Consider the following 18,340-nt stretch of genomic DNA (forward strand, 5'->3'; position numbering starts at 1 on the left):
GTTGACGGGTCCCGCGGACTTTTTATTTTATTGTATTCGAAGTTCATAAATTAAATTAAAAGAATTATAGTTTTTAAATAAATAAATAAATAAATATATATATATATATATATATATATATATATATATATATATATATATATATAATGTTACACATCAAGGCAGAACGCTAACTTGCTGTGCAACATATACATTTATATTAAAAAAAATAAAAATTAATAGGGCTTGACCCGCGGGTTTGGCCCGCAACCCGCACGGGTTAGCCCGTTCGGACCGCGGGCCTTCACGGGCCAAACCCGTTAAGCCTGCTATGTTGCGGGTCATATTTTTTGTGACTCTAATCCATCCCACAGTGGGGTGTGTGCGGCCAACACGCAGACTTCAACCTGTTTTGACAGACCTAAACCTGACTCGGCACATATATACAAGCTAGCCTATGATAGGCCGGCGCATTTTGATAGCTCCATATTCATGCATGCACGAACATTATATAACACGTTAATATGAGGTGAAAATCTTATACGGAGTATGACTTTTTTTTTCTTTTTTGACAGACTAAGAAATTACGCTTTTAGGCATATGTGCTAGTTCAACTTTATATCCATTCAGGTTGTTAGCCCAACGTGCTGAAGGCCCAAAAGTGTCAAATCAATTCCAACTACCGACACCAAATTATACTGCCACTTCATACCTTACAATCTTACATTAATTGGACATCAGCATCATCATTCATCACTTCATTTTTATATGGATTTAATTAACAATAAGATTGAACCGCACTAATGCTTTAGATTTAAACAAATGAATTTAAGTTTATCCTTAGTTTTAGCGACAAATGAATTCAAGTTTATCCTTAGTCTTAGCAGGCTGTGATTTGAACGTGACTATTGAATATTTAATAAAAAGTTAAATGTCTCGATATTTTTTTACACTTTATGTTACTAGACCACAAAGTCACTAACATATTGTTTATTAGGTAAATTCACTCATGTATAATAGTCCGTAGACTCGTAAATATTTGGGATTGGATTTGATTTTGTTGATGAATAATTACGGTAATATAAAATTTGATACTCTTTTCTCATAATCAACACCATTAATCTTTTTCCGTATGGATACTCCAATAATGATTCGCCAACGTGGCCCAATTGCGCATGTTGTTCCTTGGAGTCTTGGAGATTCCCAAATTCCCAATCAATGATTCAATGTCCACCTTTTTGGATTTAAACAAAAAAAAACCAAGAATATTTTGTTTTCAAAAGAAAAAAAAATCAAGAAAATTTAAAGCATTATTTGCTTTCAAATCAAAATATTCAAAATGTCCAGATAAATATTTCTCACAATTTTTTTTGAAATATTTCACACAACTTAATACTACAATAATTGATTTTTTTTTTCTCAAGACAATTAAAACACCCAAAGTTCATCTTGTCCTCTTGTAAAAAAAATTTTAAAGTGAAAGAGATGAAACATTATGCTCATTACCATTAAAGGCTCAAACCACGATGACTTTGGATAGAAATTTTTAAAAAAAATTATCAATCTTATTCAATTTATTGTTGACATAAAGAATGTTGATATCCTACTATCTTTGCACCTCTCATTTTCATTCTTCCACCGATTTTAGAGTTTGGCTCCAAGGTGTTCCCCTACCATTAGTCCATGCAACTTGGATTGCACTTGGACTCCACACATCTAGTGTCTCCACGGGACAAATCTTGAATTCAATTTAACTCACATTTACAGGGTTGGACTTTTATTACAATTATTAGACCTTACAATTATATCAGTAAGTTACTTACCAATTGTTAAACCATAAATTTATTGAATGAAATATTTAATAGTGTTAAAAGTAAATGTTAATTGTCCCCAAAATGACCAAATAAATAGAATTCTCGTACTTAAAAGTCGTGAGTTAGATTTTTCACAATACTAGCTTGTGTGAATCCGTCACACATGTCTATTTACCATTAACATTTGTGTAAAACCGTCTCACGAGTCTCAACATGGGCGACAAATTGGATATTTGATCAATGGGTCAGATCTTTAACCCAATCAATCAAAAGCCACACCCGTCTTATGGATTGAGATATGTGACGGTCTTACACAAGTTTTTGTCCTTTTCAATTGGTTTCTGGAAGACTCGGATGATAGTAATCTCTACTGGACATAAATGCCCTTCATATATTTTTTTTTAACTCCCATAGTCAGCTGACAGCTCCAGGTGCCCAACATGGCCATCCGGCCGATTCATTCTGCCATTATCCGTTGTTCATGAAACTCTCAATTCTCAGTCATTCTTCTGCTTGACTGTAAGGTAATATCACCTCCACCCTAATTTTTCTCTAACTCTATATGTGCGCGCGTGTGTATGTCTGTATATACCTGCCTATGTTCTTCAAGATTCAATTTTTTTTCAGCTGAAACGTTCGTTGATTGGATACTTGGCATTGAAATCTTGAATTAGCTTTCTATTCCCCTCAAGATTTCTAGATTTTCCTTGCTTATCAGTAGTGGGTATGTCCTATTAGAAGCTTATGTGGACATTCTTGCATTTGTTATTTTGTTTTATCAACTTTTTCAGGGCTGATTTCATTTCTTGTTCAGATCAGGCGTTTTTTTCTCCTCTGAATCATATATTGTTCACATCTGTTTGCTGATTACTTGTGGACCCAATTCTTCATCCTGTATAAATCAAACAAAAAAAATTGTGTGATGAAATGCCTTCTGATTCTGATTCTGCATTCAGTAAATACTAAAAAGTTGAGGTTCTACACAACAATCTAAATGTTTGGCTGGGTTTGTATTTTTAGATTGTTTTGAGTGGAAACAGATAAGGGTTAGCCTGCATTCATGTGTATGTCTTTTTATATGTGTGATAGGGGAAGAGACTATATTGTGATTTGTGTCTACTGCTGACATTGTGATGCAGATTCTTGTGAGTTGTGAGTTGTTGGATCTTTTGTTTTTGCAATAGTTTTTGACATACTATCTCTTTTTAGGGGGGGTGACTGGGGAATCCGAAGCCACTGCTGAGGGTGTGTACTGGGTAAATCCCACCTTGTGATCTTAACCGGCAAAGGACTACTAGGAGGTAAACTAGCCTATGTAGCCCATAGCTGACTGGTTCAAACCAAGAAGACCAATAGGTTGCTTCTACTGGGAGTTGAATGTGTAACCTTGTGGTTACCAAGGCTATAGCCCGACTAACTTGGCTGGGGTTGACATACTATCTTTATATCTGCTAATGAGTACATCTTGATTTGCCAATAAAAATGGCAGGTGATCCTGTTACCATCTAGAAGGGAACTTGATCATTGTTTAAAGGGCGTGAGTTGAGCTAAACCATCCTGGTCAGTCTGATCACCATGTCTGCATATGGCCATATAATGGAAAGGGAAATCTCGGCTCACAGTCTTTCGAGCAGAGGAAATTCAGGTTTGTATAATTGTATTCCGAGTTTATTCACACTTTCCTACCTAGTATAGATCACAGTACACTAAGGTTTCATTTCTGACATCTTAACTAAAAGAAATGTGCTCAGTTTGATGTCCATGGGATAAAGATTGAGAGACGAACGCGAAGGAAAATGTAAAAAATATGTAATAGCAACGGTTTGAATTTGATTTTGCATATTATAACTAATTTATACTATACCTTTGCAGAAATGGGAAGCCGTTTTACTATGGAGACAGGAATTTACATGTCGTCTTTTGCTGCCACAGTCTTCATTGCTGGGCTTGTAACAGTTGGGGTTTCGATAATGACACTATTGATAACCTTGACAGTGATGTTGCAGTCCTGTCAGAACAAAAATTCTGGGGTTATAGAGGGTCTTCGGGCATCGAAATCCACTTATAATTATCATTACTGCTTGGCTTTTGCTATGCATATGGAGCTGAACAATTTGGATTCGAATTCTTTCTCCGAAATTTGTAAGGATGCTGCAATTCAGTACATCAGAGAAGGCCAATACATGAACGATTTAAATGTTACCGTGCAGTTGGCTGAGAATTACTTCAGCACTATCGAACCGCTAGAAGATGGTAAGGATGTTGTGTTGATGGATGCTGATGACTTTTTCCCCGAAGAAGACCTCTTATACCCGAACCTATCATTTCATCAGTTATGTTCTTCTAATAGTAACAAGCTTCCTTTCTGTTCACCACTATCTTCTCTTCCTCGTTTCATCATTTTTCAGGCAGTGTTTACCGAGTAAAGTTAAACTAATAGTACATATCTTTTGGCAGATCCCGAGAAAATGGCTGCTCTGATTGTACAGATGACTATGCGAAAAACCTGAAGCTTGTTTTTGTCCAAAAATTGTACATGAAACTTCAAGCCAGAGGGTGGCAACTGGTTTTGCTATCAAGGAAGCCCGAGAAATTACGTAATGCCACAATAGAATACCTTCTTTCATCAGAATGCAGTGGCTGGTCATCATTAATTATGAGGTATTCCCACTTCAAGATATTAATTATAGCCTTGGTTGCTCAATAAGACAAAACTATCAATGCATAAATGGATATTGTGTGGCATATCGCGTTCAATCATGATTTGGATGTTCTTCTGTGTGTGTGTAAACGAGGCTTTTAATTACCAGGAGACAGTAAAGATTACGTCTTTAAGTTAAAATTCCTCATCCTCCTACTAAAATTGTAAGCTCCTAGACTTTCTTGCAAATGGGGGCAACCCCAGTTGAACTGGTCAGATAGTTGGCTTGGTAATCGCAAAGTTCCCAAGTTCGACTCCTCGTGAGAGCTGTCCATTGACCTTCTTGGTTTGAACCGGTTTATGGGTAACCTAGGTTGTTTTAGTGAGTTTCACCCATAACTCATTTTCGGATAGTGGCTGCAGGCTTTCCCGTAAATCTAAGACTTTCTTGCAAATTTGTTTTACTCATAGTTCTTGAAGATGGAAAAAAGAAAGGAAAACTGCACAAATATGGTCAGACTTTCTGACAGGTGTTTTGCTAATTGGTTATACTATTGCAGAAAGAACCACGAAATGCAAACAGATACACTCGAATACTTTTCTGCACAAAGGACAGCATTGCAAGATGCAGGATTTCGTATTGTAGCTGCTATTAGCAGCCGTTTGGACGCCCTAACCGGCCCCTCTCCAGGAAAGCGCGTTTTCAAGCTACCAAATCCTATTTCAGTATCAAGCCAGCAGCACATTTCGAGTGCTTGAACCAACCGAAGAAGATTATAGATTATATTGTTGCCAGGAAAAAAACAAAGTCACTAAGCTACTGCACCTGCTGCTTGAATATAATGTTTTAAGTGAATGAAAGTTCCACAATCTTGTCGGGCCAGGGTGTGGGGCCCTGGTGCCTGGGGACGATGGATTTCGCCTTGGGTGAGTAGAATGAGAGTTGCCATTAGAAAGGATTGACACAAGTTTGTGAATTGTGATTGGGTTGGCAGTGCAAAATTTTATAAGTTTCTTAGAGTTCTGGTCTTGTATATGTTGGTGTACAGTTGCAATTTTGACATTGCTGTAGATTTACACAGATCAAAAGCTTGCATTTTGCTGGAATTGGATGAACAAGTACATGCAAGATCTTTTAATACAATTATTTTTTTTAATTATGTTTAATGTATGAAATGATGTTGAGTGTTATCCAGTTTAATGGAGATTTTGGAAGATCTTGTATCCTATACTGATCTTGTATTGGGCATTCTTGCCATGATCATCCCTTTGTGTGCAAAAGACAGAATCACTTCCTTCTGGGTCCCACACTCCCGCTTTACAGGGGATTGTGGAGGAGTTAAATCACGGTAATTTAATTGCCTTTTAGATGGAATGACCAGTGATTAGTGTCTACAATGAGTCACCTCTATAAGAGGGAATTCAAGTGCTCACAAGAAGGTGAAATTCCACACTACAACTATCAGAATTTGATACGACATTTTTAGTGCAATCTTATACTCGAGAACCAATTGAGTTTCTGGTAATGTGGTTGGAATTGTTTAAACCAGATGCCCTGACATAAAAAGTATTTAAAAACTGTATAATCTACTTCATATTAACAATATATTTCTTTACATATAGTATTATAAGATTCATTTTCGTATTAAAGTATTATACAGTAAAAAAAATATCTATAACCAAAGCGAAATTATTTGCAATAATGTCTCTTTCTGCATGTTTATTTCCATGTAATTATTGTTTTAGATAAAACTTTCTATGATTTGTTGTTTGTGTAATCACATGTGATAATGTTTCTCCCTTCATACTGTTGTTTGTGTAATCACATGTGATAATGTTTCTACCTTATTTTTGTTTTAATTTTATCTTGTGTTTTTTAGTTTAGGTAGCTGACTCAAATCAATAAGGCTAATAAACAGTTTGCATTAAGAATAGATAAATCAATCTAGGTAATTCGCTTAAATCAAGGATATTATTTTTACGGTAAGGAGATAAATTAACATGACTACTCAAAAGAAGAAGGGCTATAACAATAAAATGCATTTTTTACTTGAGATTTATTACAAATACTGTCTCTCTGATCTTTCAATTTTACTCTATGATATAAATCATTGATAAGTTATCTTTGTTCCGTGAATAAAAAAAAATTTCATATCAAAAGTTAAAAGTGAGAGATTTCAAGTAACATTTTCCTTTTTTACTTTGCTGTTGACTGCACTGTGGAAAAAAGCCACCGCATTTAAGCTATTTTGACCCGAAAAGTGGAGCCAAAGACCTCTGCAGTGAGGATATTTGTGTTCCCTTTCTCTCTCCTCATCATCATCCACTTCGCCATCTCCAAATTCTCTCTCTCCTCGAAGATATATAACGTACGCGGAGTCGCTGAGTGATTCTTAGTTCCCAGGTTTCCCAAACAGTTTGGATCCGACGTTTCGCCTTGTTTTTCTGGAACTCCACTCTGATCTGCAGAAGCACAAGTTGGTAGATCAAGAACTCCCTTTTTTCTTCAAGGTAATTGCTTCTTTCACTTGCCCATTGTTTTCCATATTTCAATCGAGATCTCATATGAATTGGGTTTGATTTTTCTTGCATCAAATCGGTGTGTGATGGCACCTTAATGCACATAAAATGGCAGTCAAATAATAAGGGAAAGACTGATTTTTTTTTTACTGTTAAATTATGAGTTGAATCTTAGGTTTGAAGGGTCAGATCTGGACTGACTTTGTTTTTGAGGGATTTTAGGAGCACAAAAAAAGAGAATGTCTTTCATTGGGACTCAGCAGAAATGCAAGGCTTGTGAGAAGACAGTTTATCCTGTGGAGCTGTTGTCAGCTGATGGGATTAATTATCACAAGTCTTGCTTCAGATGCACCCATTGCAAAGGCACCCTTAAGGTAAAATTCTTCCTACATTCATAGGCCTTATTATTTGATGTATGTTCTGTGCATTTTGATTCTCTAATCCTCTTAAATAGATTGCAATCACCATTTCTTATAGAATTAAGCTTATGGGAACAGGCCAAGGACCTTGTGATCCAGTAGCACCAAGTTGCTCCCTTATATAGGAGGTTGTGTGTTTGAGCCTCCATATTTACTCTTTGTGTTTCAATAGGTTGAGAAAGTAGTTATGAACAGATACTGCGTTGTAATAGAGTTAGTAGTATTCAAAAAAAAAAAAACTTATGGGAACAGCTTAGCTAAAATCATCCCATTATTTGACTTGGTAACAACAAGGTTACAAGTTCTACTCTGAACGGTAGTAGCCTATTGGCCTGGACAACCTAAGTTGGTTTACCTCCTTGTGGAAGCTTTTGGCCTTATTGGTTTGAGTTGGTTAGCTATGAGCAACCTGGATTGGTTTACCTCTTTGTGGTCCTTTGCTGGCTATGGTCACAAGAGAGATTTACTCAGTCTACACCCTCGAGTAGTGGTTGCGGTTTCTCTCGTTACTAAAAAGTCATCACATTATAAAGAATTGTACTTTATATAATGGATAATGGTCTTTCTCTCTGATTAGGAGGAAATTCATAATATTGGTTGTTTGAGAACAATATGATGTCGCTTCACTTTGTTGTTATATTATTCATGGGTTCTGATTTTGATCTTGTTACTTATGATGCATTGTTAGCTGAGTAATTACTCCTCAATGGAAGGTGTTCTGTACTGTAAGCCCCATTTCGAGCAGCTCTTCAAGGAATCAGGGAATTTCAATAAGAATTTTCAGTCACGTAAGCCTTGTTCTTTTGTCTTGTAATGTATCTTTAAAAAAAAAAAAGCAATTTTAAAATGATTCTGCTTCTACTTCTGTGCTTATTTTTCTGTACTTACACTTTCAACAGCTGCAAAGTCGGCTGAAAAGTTAACCCCAGAGCTGGTAAATTTTCTTGACAACTATTTATATCTATATTATCAAGTGCAAACAGTTTCTAAGTTATGGGATATGTTGTTATCAGTGTCTGAATCATTATACCTTTTTCGTTTTTGGTATTCAGACAAGGTCCCCTAGCAAAGCTGCCAGCATGTTCTCCGGGACACAGGAAAAATGTGCTACTTGTGGGAAGACAGCTTACCCTCTGGAGAAGGTAGATATATAGATTCCCAGAATTTCACTTCATTATAATTCTTAACAATTGATGCAGTCTTTTGTAGTATTACTCTGATTTTGCTAATGCTAACGAGTACACTATAGCTTTACGTGAGGTGCTCGTTTGATAAATACAGTCTGGCATTCACCCAGCATTGTTGTTGCCTCGTTAGGGACTGCCTCAGTCAGTTGTAGTAGTTGGCATTGTTAGTTTTACCTGTCTCGTCGCTTTGTAAAAGTGAATGTTCACATTGATAGGAGTATACTACTAAAGCCACCTCAACTAAAGCTCATCCAATCCTTTACGATCTCGTATGAGATTCTATTTCTCCATTCAACTCTCTTTAACGTTAATTTGGTTGTAACTCTTTATACTGGCCACTGTTGCAAAAATCGCCCGCCTAGACTCTAGGCGCCCCTAGGATGAGGCGAATTGCTCCCTAGGTGGCCGACTGGCGACCGCCCAGCGCCTAACTCGGCCAACTGGGCTGAGTTGGCGACCTACTTGGCCGAGTTAACTCGCCCAACTCGACAGAGTTAGTCGAGTTAACTCGGGCGAGTTGGCCTTGTTAATTTTTTTTTTATTATATTTATATATATTTAAATTTATTTATTTATATAAATAAGAGAAGTAACATATATATAATATATAATATATAATATAATATATGACATATACCCACACACATGCACTATTTTTTTGTTTTCATAGGTCGCCGCCTAGAAACCGTCTAGGCGTCGCCTAGACTGCCTAGGCGCTAGTCTACCGCTCGACTAGCGCCTAGCGCCTACTGTAACCATGATACTGGCATATCTTTAGTTAGATGTCTAGCCAAGTAAGTTCACCCTTGCCTGTCTGTCCTACTACCATGTGACCTTGTAATACTTAACCTTAAGTTGAAAATATGAAGCGTCATTTTTGTTCCATTTCCCCTGAAAAAGTCGAAAGCTCACTACATATGGAACTGGAACTGAATGAATCAAGAATAAACAAGGGTTTTTTCCCCCTTCTTTTTCAGGTGACAGTGGAGAACCAATCCTACCACAAGTCGTGTTTCAAATGTTCTCACGGTGGATGCTCTTTAACTCCCTCGAACTACGCAGCACTGGATGGAATCTTATATTGCAAACCTCATTTCTCCCAGCTATTCAAGGAGAAAGGTAGCTACAACCACCTAATCAAGTCAGCCTCAGTGAAGCGCCCGACAACTCCAGTTCCCGAAGCTTGAAAATCTCTTCCCCTTTTTCGTTATTTCTCTACTGGCCATTTGCCTTCTTTCTTTCTTTCGGTGTGTTTCCTCGCTCTATTTTTACCTCCGGCCAGTAGCATAACCGACTACTTTCACAATTGAGATTCTCAGAGTGTTTAATATACCTTGTGGTGTGAGATGGCTTTTGCCCTTGATTATGACACTAGTCCCTTCCAATGTTTGGGGCTGTACATTGTTGCAATGAGAATGCTGGTCTTTTTATCCTATGGTGTGGGTTTGAATGCTGATGTTATTGTTTCCAATTGTTCATAGATTCTTTGATCTTGATCTTTTATTACTTCTGTGCTAAATATGTTCATGAACTTGACTCATAAAACATATTTGGGTTACACACGAAAGAGTATGGTGTTGATAATATCTGATATAATCATGAGTACAATACTTAGTATTGAATACTATTAGCATCAATTGTAATAGTACTTGGTGCAAAATCAGGCATATCATTCTTGATTACACCTAATATTATCAGCACCGTTGTGAAACCGTTGAACTTAAAATAATATATGTGTGTGTGTGTTTTGTTGAGTTAAGAGTAAGTTTTGATAAGAATTTTTTTTTTTTTTTTTAAATTAGAGTTACCTAGGGTTGTTGAGCATAGAGTTTCAGAGATTGGTCACATCAGATTATATTTGGCCCCCAAGATAAAAGAAGATGAGGAGAATGCCCCAACCACTTGGGAGTTGGGAGACAAGATCTAAAGACAGAAAGCAAGGCCAAGGTGTAAAATACAATTTAGGATTTAAAAAAATAATTAAAAAAAGCCTGTCAAGAAAATACAAATGTAAAATTGAGAAGTCTTTTCTATTGATTAACAAAATATGGAACAAGTTATAACATGCTGTATAGACTGAATGCTACAGTATTCTCTGAAAAAAAAAAAAAAAAAAAAAAAGAAGAAGAAAAAAAAACCTATCTTTCTTTCATAGTCCCATGATGCTGGGAAGAATGGGGAGATATATAAAGTAGCTTATTGAGAATTCCTGTTCTGGCTAATCTGGTTGCTGATTGATACAAGATGGAATCCCTTGTCCAGGTCCCGGGGCGAAAAAATTAAAACGAGGGCAGAATCTGAGGCAGCCATGAGATGCAACGAAGCTTGCTCCCGATTTCCTTGAGCGACAATATTAACAGAATCCTTTGTTGATTCCTTTCCTCGTTAACATTTCTTTCATCTACTACGTTTCTTAGCTTCACTATAGAGAACAACACCGAAAACTGTCAGGGAATAGCCTAGCATCCCTGTAACGGAGACTGGATTTCTAAATATTAGTATGGATACAACCACGGCTACAGCTCCTTTAGCATTCCCCAGAACCTGTAGGAGCCAACAACAATCTGTTAGGAGCACAGGTGAAAAGAAGATATGTACCCGCTGACTTTAAGGAAAAAGAGAAAAGTACAAAAAGAAACAATCAAAAAAAGAAATTCATAGTTCAGATCAAGAAAAGGTCTAATAGCCTCAGATGTTCTTTTAGAATAAAGTGTAAGCTGTAATATAAGGAATCCCGACTGAACAAGCTTTTCATGACACAGAGCTCCAAATTAGGACCATGGTTTAAAATAGTTAATTGCCTCGTCTGCAGCTAAATTTTATTTATATAAACGCATATTACTATATTAGTGAAACCCAGCTAAAAGAAAACTATTAGAGCTAGTTAACATCAGAGATACTAATGAAACAATTGACACCTTTTTATTTTTTAACTTTTCTTTCTTGAATTCATGTATTAGCATTAACATTAAAATCACGAGATCATGGAGAGATATAGCTTGACTAAAAAAAGTCAAGAAATAATACCTGAAGTGTTAGCGCACTGGTGTGTTTTGTGACCAAAAAATTGGTCAAATTTACAAAATAAGCAAGTGCAGAATTGAATAGTAGTAACCAGACAATCTTCGTATCATTTCTTGCAAGTGCCAATGTGATACCAACCACATTCTCTTCCATAATTATAGTTGCAGGTAACAGAAGCACAACAGCTATAGGAGCCATGTAGAGCAGAAGGTTCATGGAATTCAGCTTCTCCCTTAAATAACAAAAAAAAAAAAGTTTCAGATTCCATGGCCAAATTATTCATATACCACACAAGCAAAATTTCAGTATTTGATTTAAGATACAGCATAAAACTACAAACGAAATGTTACCCTTCAGAAGAAAGCAAGATCCCTTGAAGCACTGACTTGAGTGCCCTAGCAGCTGTGGCACCGATACAAACAATGAACCCAAATAAATGGAAGCTTGGCTCACCCTAAAATCATCAAACGATAGATATGAACATAATCAGTTCGAAAACTCTTCTCCAGAATATGTCAGATACAAAGGCCTAAGTTTCACAAGACTAGTTCACCAAATATGGCAAAGAAAGAGAAGTTCACAAGCAAGCATCCCCACTTCCCCAAACATCCTCATCTAATCACCAGCTAAAACTCGGTTTCATTTCAGTTTGGTAATCTATGTTTGTCAGTTTGTAAATATAGACAATAAAAAGTTTTACTACTGAAAAAATATATATATCAGATTTTGACTACTAATACACAGTTACCTGTGGCTTCATTAGAGACACAACGATCTCATTCATTTATGCCACTCCCAGAAATATAGTTTAGCCCCTGTTTCCCATCCAACATGATAAGGTGTCACATTGCAACAGTCAATCATTATACCATGCACCATGATCCACCTTACATAGGTAAGAAATTCATTTTTAGTATACTGAATGCTTATTTTTAGCACATTCAAGGTTTACTTACATATATTACTAAAAAGTAAACTTTCAGTATATTAAAAATGAACATTTAATTTAATATACTAAATATGAGCATTTATTCCTGGTTCACATTGCAATGTGGACCAGTATAATTTGCCACAAAGGAGCAAGCCAATTTGTTAAACAAATGCAAGCAAATCAATGAAAATGATAAAAAGGCATCATAAAAGATCCATTTTAAAGATTATTATCGGAATTGAGCTAAGGGGCCGGAGAAAGCAAAGAAAACATACCCCGCTGGCGATGACAACTCCGGTGACAACAGGGATAAGAGTTACATAAGTGAGCCAAGCCTCTCTCTTCAGAGTCATCAAATAGGCAAAGACGGCAGTGAAGAAAGGCGTGGTGGCGCCAATCGCCTGGTTGAACGAGACCGGCAAGTAACGGAGGGAGATGTTGCCGCTGACTACGGAGGTGCAAAATACGAGACTTAAAGCCGCGATCTTCAGGAATTGAACCCTAGATCTTATCGTCTGCACCGGAACCATCTTCATCCACGCAATGGCGATGTAGCTGAGCAGCGAGCAAGCCGTCATGTGGCACATGGTGAGAAAGATCGGGTATTTAAACCCGTAATTGCTCAGCAAGTACTTGTTCAGCAGTAAAACCCCAATGTTCGACGAATACCACGCTCCTACCAGCCCGATCGTGAAGAACCGGCCGGATGTCTTCATCACCGACATTGAATCAGTCTACCCCAACCCCAACCCCTCCTTCCTCAAAATTCTCCCAGAAAATGGGGAAAAACAACAAAATTACTCGGAATTCACAACGGATCTGCTCCCTAAAAGAGTGAATCAACAATGAAAAACAAAACCTCCACGGATAAGATTCAGCAAATTCAATACAAAAGAGAGGGAGAGAAACCAAAATTCAGATACATTTATGGATAAGAATCCTCATATCTCTCAGGCTGTCTAGGTTAACGCCCTCCGGCGGAGTGGGAGAATTGGGGAGAGAGGATCACCGACGGAGAAAATGCCGGGGAGCAGCTTCAGTTCGATTCGCATCTTATAAATAGGGATTAATTAATTGAGTTTAGCGGTAATTAGTTTTCATAATAAAGTATTACTCCGTCTTAGTACTCTTTAGTCTTTACTGCAACTTGCTATTTTAAACTAATCCTAATTTTTGGTCAAAATTGAACACCCTCGCCCCCCCAAATTTTGTAATAATACTATTTTCTACCCCAATACTTTTTAGAATCTCACTTTACTGCATATGTTTTTCATTTTATACCACCAACAAAATCTTAAATTGCAATTATGTATGGTAAAAACAAAAGTTGTTAGAAATATAAACTAGTTGTATGATATGTTATTGAAACATATGGGATAAAATGAAAAATAGACTAATCAAGTTTGGTTAATATTAGCCACATGAAACAATTTAGTTCATTTCTACACAATTTCTTCGCAACATAACTCAACCAGCTACTAAATTAGTTACCCATAATTAACTGACTTAAAACAAGAAAATAATCAATAGATAACTCTCATGAGAAATCAAACCTTCTTGATGATGCTTTAAATTTAAAATCACTGTCTAACCATTCAGCAAAAACTGTCTCCAGTTATAGCTCACTATGTTTAATGCAACATAGTTCACAACTTCACATGTCACAATTTTTACCAGATAGACTATAACTAATTGAATTTTTTATCATTTGGAGAATTCACTCCCTAGAGGAGATGACTGCCTTGCCAGGCAATGGTAGAACTTATAGCATTTCCAATATTAGCCTAATAGCCTTGCAAAATCATTATGTATTGGGAGCAGTGAGATAACTGAAATTTGTGCTGGGACGAACATAGTAAACAAAAGCACACGGTAGAAATCATGTGTAAGTACAAAAAATGAGCAAAATTAGTTTCATCTAAAAAGATGTCCAATGGTTTTGTACTACTAAAACAAGGTTGAATGACAAAATGATCAAAACAAGACACAAATATAACTGGAGTATGTAGTAAAGATGCAGCTACATAAATCACTGGAGATCTTCAAAAGCAACCCATCATGCATCTTCAACATTCTAGCTGCACGGCAAAACAAATTACAAGAATTAATCAGCAACTTCACTCTCAAATGGGTTCAAATGAGAAATCTACTAAAACCTCATATCAGGTTGATGCAAGTTGTGAGTTGGGAATGTTTACAAGTATCCACCCGATCAACAAACAGAGACTCACATTTCTAAGCATACCCAAAATAGAGAGACAATAAAAGTATGATAGCTTTGATACATTGGCAAAAGTAAGCAAGATAGCATAGTATAAATTTTATTACAAAAAGAGTGTTCTTTTACCATATACATTCTTCAGAACATGTCACCATAAGTACATACATCTAACCAATTTAATTCAACTACAAATATTTACACTCACAAAACAAGTACACATATTTATGGAAGCCCACAACTCCATACTGAAATTTTACTAATGGGTTTGTCTCTAACCATACAAGTAAAACTCAAGGCATATCAACAGTGGGAATGTTCCTTTAACTTATACATGACAGCATCAATTCATCCTATATATATAAATTACAAAAACAATAAATGACAAGTGAATACCTTAGATGTTGCTTGGGTACATGAAAACTCTAACCTTGTTACCCTGCAAATTCAGAACAAAAACAAATACATTAAGGATTTGAAAAGAGACAAAAAAAAAACTACAAAAATTTTAGCTTTGCACAAACAAGCTGATAAGAATTGAAGTGGAGGGAGCAATAGAAAAGCACCATGGATTTGGGTGGGAGGTTGGACTTGAACTTAGCTCTGACGACGCCACTGTTGCCGTGAGGCCTGCAGACCTTTCCCCAGATGCAGCGATAGTGAGAGCCGCCCTTCTTGGTCTTAGCCTTGTAGACGTAGGCCATGCGCTTTCCCAGGTACCATGCCACTTCCTCCTGGGTGTTCACTCCTTCGATCTGAATCAGTGAGGTGTTCGGATACTGATTCGACTTCGACCTATTCCCCAATTCACACACATTCGTTCATAAATCAATCAAAAAGGAAGCTAAAAAGACGGTAAACACGGAGTAATTTCAGTTGAATATTAATATATTATCACCTCTTGTAACCGAGAACCGTTCCTCTAACATAGAGTCTGCGATCAGAACAGAAACAAATTCACTAATCAGTATTTGAAATTGGAGGAAAAGACAGATAGAAAGCAAAGGGAGAGGAGAAGATGGGTGACCTGACACGCTCGCCTTGACTTCCCTTCACCATATTCACCGTTGGAAGGCCGAGCAGCTGAGTGATTCAAAGACCTAAACTAAACCCTAATGGTTCAGTGTAAGGTAGGTTTTTATACAGGCGAGAGTGGTTCATTCGGGCCATTGGGCCGGCTAAAACAATGGCCTATCCTTTTGCTCTGTAAACGTAATGGGCCTGGCCAATTCCTATGAACAAATTAAAAATTAAAAATAATATGTTTTGGTCTTTTAGTGATACACTTATATATGTCAAGATTTTGTGGTTTAGTGGTATCGGGTCACACTTCTATGTAAAAAGAGGTGGGTTCGAGTCTTAAAAAAAAGTTATACATGTATTGCTTAAATTCAAGCAAATAATTGTCCAATTATCTGTGCTATTTACAACCAAATTTTTTTATTATATATTTAGATAATAAAATTAAAGATAAAATTATAAAAAGTTCTAATATGGAACATGTACATTTATTTGGTTATAAGATTAGTGCAAATGTATCACTCATTCGTCTGCAATGATCTTAGAAAGATCGATATATAATATGATTTATGTAATTACATTATTACTAAAATAAATATGAGAAAAAATGATAAATAATTTAATTGTAATCATTATAAAAATAAATTCAACAACTAATGTTTAACTTAATTACAATAATAATTATTAGACAATTATTATTATTATTAGTCAATTATAATAATATATGCGCAACTATACTTTTATACTTTTAAGTATATTCATTTTCACCATATCGATTACATTTAGTTTTTTACTCCTCCTCCATATACGAATGAATTAATTGTAATTATTATTTAAAAAAATCTAATAACCATGTTTAATTGTAATTATACTAATATCCATTTAAATATTAGCTTCTAATATTTGTGTAATTAATTTTTTAATTACAATAATAACTATTAGGTAATTATACTAATATTGTGTAATTCTACTTTTATACCATATTTAATTATAATTATTAGCTTAATTAACATAATATTAAATTGTTTGTTTATATTGATCATCACAATATTTTACCAATGGAATATTATAAATCTAAATCTCGCTTTGAAGTCCCTTAATCATAAGGTGGAGCAGCTACGGAGAGTGATTCAGAGAGCTAAACTAAACCCTAATTTGGTGCTACATTAGAAGATAGGTTTTTATATAGCGAGAGTGGGTTCATTCAGGCCATTGGGCAGGTGAAAACAATGGGCCTATCCAGTTTAGCCTGTAAATGTAATGGTCGGACCAAGAAATATTTGGTTTTTCAGTTATACACTTATATCTATTCTACAAATTGTCTCTAGAGTTATATGTGTAATTATTTTTATTTTTATTTTTTAATTTTTTTTCTCTCTTTCTTTCAAAAAAATCAATGCAAAAGTATCAATAATATATGACTTATTTGATTGTATTTATTTTAAGAAATTTAATATGTAATATAAATTATGTAACTTGTGATGACCATTTTATGGATTAAAATTTTTTTTTCAATAACTTGCGAGGACCATTTTGTGTATTCTATTCTTATTATTCACCCTTATATAACAATATCCACCTTATTAGCAAACATACCGGATTTGTTTAATACAATATAAAGGATTTGACTTTGTAAAATATTTAATAGTATTTATAATGGTTTATAATATTTTTTATATGGAAAGAAACATCCTAAAATCATTGATAAAACATAAAATACACATGTGGTATATATATACTTACTAGTAAAGTACCCGTGCGATACACAGATAAACTTTATATATAAAATAAAATTGATGATGAAATTATAAACAATTATAATATTTGAAAGTGTATAATTATTTGAAATTATAAGATTTGTATATTAGTGTTTAAATTGATTACTTAAAAATTATATTAGGAAAAGTCTAAACAAAAAATAGAAGGAAGGGCATGGCTAATTGATATTATTTTAAGTAACAAAAAAAATTATAATCAAATGAAAGGAATCTCTATGTTGAATACTATAGTAAGATTAAAGTGTTAAATACATGTTGGTAATATGGACGTAATATGTGTATACTTATTTTTCTTTAACTACCCATCGTAATATGTGTATGTTTAATTAACTTCCTATATAGGTAGAAAAACTTATCGCTAATTTCAATAAAAATGAGGACATTTTATTATGATTTCTATATGGTAATAAGGAATATATATTATTCTTAATTAATACTAGTATTTTCGCCCGTGCGTTGCACGGAATGGATTTGTTATAATATTTAAAGAATATTTGGATCAATATACAATTATATATATTATAACATCGAATATTATATAGCGCAATTGATGAAATTGATTGGATCGATTATGTTTTCTGATGTTTTCCTTTGAATTAGAACAAATAATTGTCCAATTACCCGGGCGTGGATAAATTTTTTTTATTATATATTGAGATAATAAAAATAAAGATGAAATTATAAAAAATTCTAATATTGAACGTGTACATTTATTTGATTATAAGATTAGTACAAAAATATTACTCAATTAATTGAATAATATATGACTTGTTTGTCTAAAATTATCTTAAAAAGAATCTATAAGTAATA

The 18,340-nt window shown here is 35.1% G+C and overlaps 3 protein-coding genes across 7 annotated transcripts; 2 read left to right on the top strand and 1 right to left on the bottom strand.

Moving 5' to 3' along the window:
• The first annotated feature begins 2,218 nt into the window (after nt 1-2,218).
• Nucleotides 2,219-5,594, top strand: LOC116012200 (uncharacterized protein At2g39920). 4 transcript variants are annotated; one of them, XM_031251682.1, is made up of 6 exons: nt 2,221-2,317; nt 3,003-3,094; nt 3,283-3,438; nt 3,666-4,125; nt 4,251-4,454; nt 4,995-5,594. In XM_031251682.1, exons 3-6 carry the CDS (start codon nt 3,369-3,371, stop codon nt 5,191-5,193), a joined length of 933 nt encoding a protein of 310 aa, XP_031107542.1. In that variant the 5' UTR covers nt 2,221-2,317; nt 3,003-3,094; nt 3,283-3,368; the 3' UTR covers nt 5,194-5,594. The 4 variants fall into 4 exon arrangements, with proteins under 4 accessions (XP_031107543.1, XP_031107542.1, XP_031107545.1 ...); XM_031251683.1 differs by lacking the exon at nt 3,003-3,094 and having other exon boundaries at nt 2,219-2,317; XM_031251685.1 differs by lacking the exons at nt 2,221-2,317; nt 3,003-3,094 and adding an exon at nt 2,335-2,517.
• Nucleotides 5,595-6,719: 1,125 nt separating this feature from the next.
• Nucleotides 6,720-10,035, top strand: LOC116014369 (LIM domain-containing protein WLIM2b). Of its 2 annotated transcripts, none has more exons than XM_031254414.1 (6): nt 6,720-6,945; nt 7,130-7,328; nt 8,062-8,161; nt 8,273-8,307; nt 8,426-8,515; nt 9,537-10,035. In XM_031254414.1, the coding sequence occupies exons 2-6, from the start codon at nt 7,194-7,196 to the stop codon at nt 9,744-9,746; spliced, it is 570 nt and encodes a 189-aa protein (XP_031110274.1). In that variant the 5' UTR covers nt 6,720-6,945; nt 7,130-7,193; the 3' UTR covers nt 9,747-10,035. The 2 variants fall into 2 exon arrangements, with proteins under 2 accessions (XP_031110274.1, XP_031110275.1); XM_031254415.1 differs by having other exon boundaries at nt 7,177-7,328.
• Nucleotides 10,036-10,941: 906 nt separating this feature from the next.
• On the bottom strand, nt 10,942-15,847 carry LOC116012956 (probable sugar phosphate/phosphate translocator At3g11320). Its single transcript, XM_031252624.1, has 8 exons — nt 15,760-15,847; nt 15,631-15,666; nt 15,299-15,527; nt 15,133-15,171; nt 12,790-13,248; nt 11,934-12,037; nt 11,587-11,815; nt 10,942-11,103 (listed from the first exon to the last, which is right to left on the bottom strand). The coding sequence occupies exons 1-8, from the start codon at nt 15,789-15,791 to the stop codon at nt 10,957-10,959; spliced, it is 1,275 nt and encodes a 424-aa protein (XP_031108484.1). The 5' UTR covers nt 15,792-15,847; the 3' UTR covers nt 10,942-10,956.
• Between the last annotated feature and the right edge of the window lie 2,493 nt (nt 15,848-18,340).

This window comes from Ipomoea triloba, chromosome 3 (assembly GCF_003576645.1).
Source record: "Ipomoea triloba cultivar NCNSP0323 chromosome 3, ASM357664v1".
NCBI classification, from domain to species: domain Eukaryota; kingdom Viridiplantae; phylum Streptophyta; class Magnoliopsida; order Solanales; family Convolvulaceae; genus Ipomoea; species Ipomoea triloba.